The following is a 6,000-nucleotide window of genomic DNA, read 5'->3' on the forward strand; positions in this document are numbered from 1 at the left end:
ACTCATTGGGTTGAGGTTCCTGTCCCCAAGTCTATTGCTATGAGTTGAATCCTGGGGACCCATGTAGTGGAAGCAGAGAGTTGATTCCTACAGGATGCTCTCTGACCTGTAGATGAGTGTCACAGCACATGTGCATGCACACACATATCTAGAAAATAAACACAAGTTTTTTTTTATAATAAGTGATTAATTTATAGAGAAAACACTTTAAATACTGCTCTGGACTGACAGCTGGGAACCTGCATAGGACTGAACTAGACTGTCTGAATGTAGGTAACAGTTGTATGGCTTAGACAGTTTGTGGGACCACTGGCAGTATAACCAGGATTTATCCCTAGTACTTGAACTGACTTTTTGGAGCCCATTCCCTATGGAGGGAAACCTTGTTCAGCATAGATACGGGCTGCGGGGAGGTGGGAGAGCATTGTGCTTGCCTCAGCTTGATGTGCCAGAATTTGTTGACTCCACATGGAAAGCTTTATCCTCTTGGAGGAGTGGATGGGTGGAGGGTTGGGAGGAGGGGAGGGAGGGAGAATTGGAATTGGTATCTAAAATGAATAAAGATAGTTTTTATGTTTATAAAAAGACTAAATACTCTAAACTGAATTATGGTTATAATATATATAATAATAGTAGATAGCTGAGAAAATGATGACAGTTGATGCCTATTTTTGAAAATTACGACACAGTTCTGGGAGAATTAAGAAATGTGCTTCAGGGCTGGAGAGATGATGCGGTAGTTAAGACCACTTGGATTCCCTTCCCAGTGCCCACATTAGGTGGTGCGCAGCTGTTGGAACACCAGTCCAGGAGTTCCTACTCTCTCTTCTGGCCTCCTTAGGCACCTGAAACATGTTTGTGCTGCACAAAGTTGCAGGCAAAGACAATCTTTTGCTGGGCGGTGGTGGCGCACGCCTTTAATCCCAGCACTTGGGAGGCAGAGGCAGGCGGATCTCTGTGAGTTCGAGACCAGCCTGGTCTACAAGAGCTAGTTCCAGGACAGGCTCCAAAACCACAGAGAAACCCTGTCTCAAAAAACCAAACAACAACAACAAAAAAAGACAATCTTTTTTAAAAGAAAAACAAATTTCCTACAGTCAGCGTGTATTATGGCACACACTTATAATTCTACCAAGAAAAGAAAAAAAGAAATATGCTTTAGAACTGGAGGGGGAGGGGGAGGGACATGGGAGGTGAGGAGGAGGTGGAAATTTTTAAGTAAAAATAAAAAATAATAATAATAATAAAAGAAATATGCTTTAAGCTGGAGATCTAACTCAGTAACAGCCATTACTAAAGTCTGAATGAGGCTCTAGCTCAGTGTTTCAGTGAATAGAGTGTTTACATCTTATTTATTTACTTGCTTACATAATAGGTAAAGAAGCTTCTCAATAAAGTAGTACTCCGAGAATCTTGCTTTTATCGGAAATTAACAGACACCTCTAAAGATGAAGAAAACCAAGAAGAGTCAGAGTCACTGCAGGAAGACACACTAGGTTTGATCCTTTAACATTTGGGGTCTTCTTTTGTTTAGATTGGTTTTTGTTTTTTGTTTTTTTTTTTTTGTTTTTTTTTTCCAGATAAGTTTTGCTCTAGCCTGTGCTGGCCTTGAGCTTAGGATTCTTCTGCCTTAGCTGTAGACTGAAGTTTCTGTTCTGCTTGGTCCTGCAGTCATTGACTTATTCGTTATAAACTGCTTGGCCTATTGCTCAGGCTTATTATTAACTAGCTCTTACAACTTAAATTGACCCATAATTCTTTTCTGTTTAGACTAGTGTCTTGGTACCTTTTATCAATGTGGCATTCTCATCTTGCATCTTCTGTGGCTGGCTGGTAGCTGACTCTCTGCCTTTCCTCTTCCCAGAATTCTCCTAGTCTGGTTGTCCCTCCTATACTTCCTGCCTGGCTACTGGCCAGTCAGCACTTTACTAAACCAATATGAGTGACAAATCTTTGCAGTATACAAGAGCATTATCCCACAGCATTTAGCCTCTTGCATGCTGAAATTACACCAGACACTGGCCAGATCTTGCTCTGTTTTTTTTTGTAACTGTATTCTTCATAAGTTGCTAAAGAAAAATGTTTTTATATTCTAGGAAACAGATTATTACTTCCAACACCAACAGTAAAACAGGATTCAAAAGATGGAGAAGAAAATGTAGGACTTATTGTATACAATGGTGCAATGGTGGATGTTGGAAGTCTCTTACAAAAATTGGAAAAGAGCGAAAAAGTAAGAGCTGAGGTAGAACAGAAGCTCCAGTTACTAGAAGAGAAAACAGGTGAGGATAGTGTTGGCTGTGCTGGTGCTTTTAAATTACTTATATGGCATAGTCAGTGCATACGTACAAATAAGCCATACCCTATCAGTTTGTCTAAGCAACATACAGTTTTACTGTGTGTGTGTGTATGTATGTGTGTGAGAGAGAGAGAATCTGCCAAGGTAGGGCCATCAGATCCCAATCCCTTGGAGTTACAGGCAGTTGTGAGCCATCCCAGCGTGGTCCTTTGCAAGAGCATCAGGTATCTTACTTACATCATGAGCCATTTTATCAGTGCCCTGGCTTTATTTTTCATTATTTTTGTTGCTCTGCTTTGTAAGATTCGTAGCTTTTGTATCAGATTTTGAGACAGGCTCTTACTGTGTAGCCTCCCAAGTACTGGAGTTCTAGGCATGAGACACATACCTAGCTAGCCTGTTTGATCTTTTTTAACTTTTTCTAGAACCATGTAAGTTTTACCATTTTCTGTTTTCTCTAAATAGTCATCAAAAATGAAACCTGAGCCACGCACTCAGAAGACAGAGGCAGGTGAATTTCTGTGAGTTGAAGAAATAGTCCACATAACAAATTCCAGGCCAGCCAGAACAGCTATACAGTGAGACTTTGTCTCAGAACAAAACAAAACATAAAGGAACCTGAAATTATGGGGCTGGAGAGATGGCTCAGTGGTTAAGAGCATTGCCTGCTCTTCCAAAGGTCCTGAGTTCAATTCCCGGCAACCACATGGTGGCTCACAACCATCTGGAATGAGGTCTGGTGCCCTCTTCTGGCCTGCAGACATACACACAGACAGAATATTGTATACATAATAAATAAATAAATAAATAAATAAATAAATAAATAAATAAATATTTTAAAAAAAAGGAACCTGAAATTAGAAGTAACACTATTTAAAACTGATGATAGTTTGTTTCTTTTTTCTCTCATTTTTTGAGACAAGGTCTCTGTAACCTAGTGCTTTATGGAACTCACTGTGTAGCCAGAGTTGGGGGTGCCTCTCTCTCAGCCTTATGAGGGCTTGACATTACAGCTGTGTGCCAGAGACCTGGTTTGGGTTGTACTTTAGAATTAATGAAGTTAATTTAACTTTTATAAACATTTCACAGAATTTTTGTTATTGTGGAGGTTGTTATTGTGCCTCATGCAGTTTAAATAAATTTGCTGCTATTGAGTTATATTCCTAAGTCTTCATTTGTATTTCAACTTTGAGGCATAGTTAAGTTACCTAAACTGAGCTTAAACTCATTCATTGGCCAAGGCAGATTATAAACTTAGGATCTTCTTTCCATAGCCTCCCTAAATAGCTAGAATTACAGGCCTTTATCACAGGTTTAGCTGATTTTGAGTTTTATAGCTCAAATTCTATTTTCTGTTACAAGTATGCATGTGTGTATATATATGGGCATATGCACCACAGTATGGTGGTCAGAGGATAACTTTTGAGAGTGGGTTTTCTCTTTCTACTATGTGGAGTCAAAATGTTATATTTTGAAATTTTTTTTAACAGATGAAGATGGGAAAACTATATTAAACTTGGAGAATTCTAACAAAAACCTCTCTGGTGAACTCAGAGAGGTCAAAAAAGACCTTGGTCAGTTACAAGAAAACTTGAAGGTTTCAGAAAACATGAATTTGCAATTTGAAAACCAATTGACTAAAACACTCAGAAACTTATCCACAGTTATGGATGATATCCACACTGTCCTCAAAAAGGTTAGATACTTTGTCTTTTCTGTTTCTAAAATTGCTCCCTCGCATCTTCAATGTAATTGAATGCTATAGTCTTCATAGTCTCCTAGAAACAAGTAGTTACAGTATTCCCAGCATTCTAGCCTTCCAGAAAATATCCAAAAGTAATTCCAGAGTAAATATTTGCTTCCCAAACTTACCTACAGTATATAAATGATTTTTGTGTATATATTAACTGAATAGACCAAATATTTGGCTAGATTATAGTTACCTGGTGGCCAAGATCTGAGTTGACTGTCCCATACCACTAAAAGGAAAGAAAAATTGGACAGCCATGTATTAAAATTAATTTATTGATATTTACCACTCAGTGACTGCTATTTTAAGGTAATTTGAGAGAGAGTAACAAGAGACTAATAACATACACTTTGCTCTTATTATAGGATAGCATAAAGAATGAAGACAGAGATCAGAAATCCAAGGAGAATGGATCAAGTGTATGATAAAATGCATTTGGTGATAGAGTGGTGTTATATAATGTACCATATAAAAATCATGATACAAGAATGTGTGAAGGCAATGCATGTTTGATTGTAATAGTGTAAACATGTTAGCTGAAATGATGTATAAAGTTTTATGACTGTGAGTCTGCTTTTGGAAATTGCCTGTAATTTCTAGCATTCAAATTAAATACTGAGTGGAAGAATTTTGCATTGCAAAATCTTTTAGGAAGAATTTTGTTATAGTTTTGACCCCAATAAAGTTCATCAGTTTAATTGACAGTAACATTTAATTACTAAATGTCATTTATTGAAATGTGTAGAAAACTTGCTTTATTTATAGAATTGTTAGTTTTATAGTTCATTTTTAGTTTTGGTATAAATCATAAAACAGCATGCTGTTTACTATTTGCAACTTTTTTGAACTTAATATTTTCAGTCTTTAAATGCATTTGTTAAGAAGTTAATTCATAGACTGGGCCTGGTGGCACATCCCAGAAATCCCAAGATTTTGAGTTGTTAGGCCAGGCTGAACTACATAATGAAATGTGGTCTCAGAAACAATGCAGTTCCTCCAAAAGACACTGTATCTAAGACCCACAACTAAGAAAGTAATATAGAGCTAGCAATGTGCTTAGAGTTACATAAATTACTAGTCTTGACGGTACTGTTACTACACTCAGCTGTTTTACTTGCCCTGAATATTTCCTGTTTTAATTTTGCGAGTTAACAAAAAGCAGTGGACATCAAATGTACAGTTTAGTAACAAGCCAGTAGGTTGTCAGTATGATTGATGCCTTAAGTTAAGTCATTAATTAAAAATATTTTTTTAATTAATCTGTGTACTTTCTTCAGAATTTTGGTGGATGCTTGAGACTTGAAAAGACAGGAAATATGATTTACTGTACATCTATGGTTTTTAGTGTAGTAAACTTATTTTTCAGAGCACAGTTGTTAATATTGACAAGTTTCTTTCTATTTGGTCTTTCTATTGGATAGATGCTGCTGACATCTAGTTGGTAGAGCTCAGCATCTTGTTTTGTGGGATAACCCCAACAAGGAGTTATTCAAGCCCAAATGCTGATAGTGTTCAGTTTGGGAAAGAGGGCTAGGTGACATTGTGTGTGTCACATTATACTAGTGAAAGCACACTTCTGTCTAGGTATGGGAACATGCCTTTGATCTCAGCCCAGGTGCCAGAGTCAGGCAGATCTCTTAATGAGTTCATGGTCAACCTGGTTTATATAGCAATTAAAAGAACAGCTTGGGCTATGTAGAGACCCTGCCTGGGCGGCAGGGAGAACAGAATTAAATTTGTTTAAGATAATTAGTTTTTGAGTTAAAAACTAGAAAAAATGCCTATTGTCATAAAAAGAGGTGTTTATATTTTGTTTTGCTTTGTTTGATTTTGATGAAATAACCGTCAAATATTCACTATAGGAGCATATGATAATGTAAGGGCCATGCTAGCCAGTTATCTAAGCTGAGTAGAGTCCACTCCACATGGCTCCTACAAGGGATTTCTTAAC

General features: G+C 37.3%; 1 protein-coding gene across 5 annotated transcripts in view; it reads left to right on the plus strand.

Annotated features, from left to right (window-relative positions):
• Positions 1-5,308, plus strand: part of Ccar1 (cell division cycle and apoptosis regulator 1) — a 52,938-nt gene extending 47,630 nt beyond the window's left edge. For all 5 annotated transcript variants that reach the window (XM_041655420.1, XM_041655419.1, XM_041655423.1 and 2 more), the window contains 4 exons: positions 1,376-1,496; positions 2,097-2,282; positions 3,790-3,995; positions 4,415-5,308. In XM_041655420.1, coding sequence (XP_041511354.1) covers positions 1,376-1,496; positions 2,097-2,282; positions 3,790-3,995; positions 4,415-4,474 — 573 coding nt within the window. In that variant the 3' untranslated portion in view covers positions 4,475-5,308. The remainder of the gene's footprint in view (positions 1-1,375; positions 1,497-2,096; positions 2,283-3,789; positions 3,996-4,414) is intronic.
• Positions 5,309-6,000: the final 692 nt, after the last annotated feature.

Source organism: Microtus oregoni, unplaced genomic scaffold (genome assembly GCF_018167655.1).
Source record: "Microtus oregoni isolate MIOR12 unplaced genomic scaffold, Mior012 000007F_ref0000211, whole genome shotgun sequence".
NCBI classification, from domain to species: domain Eukaryota; kingdom Metazoa; phylum Chordata; class Mammalia; order Rodentia; family Cricetidae; genus Microtus; species Microtus oregoni.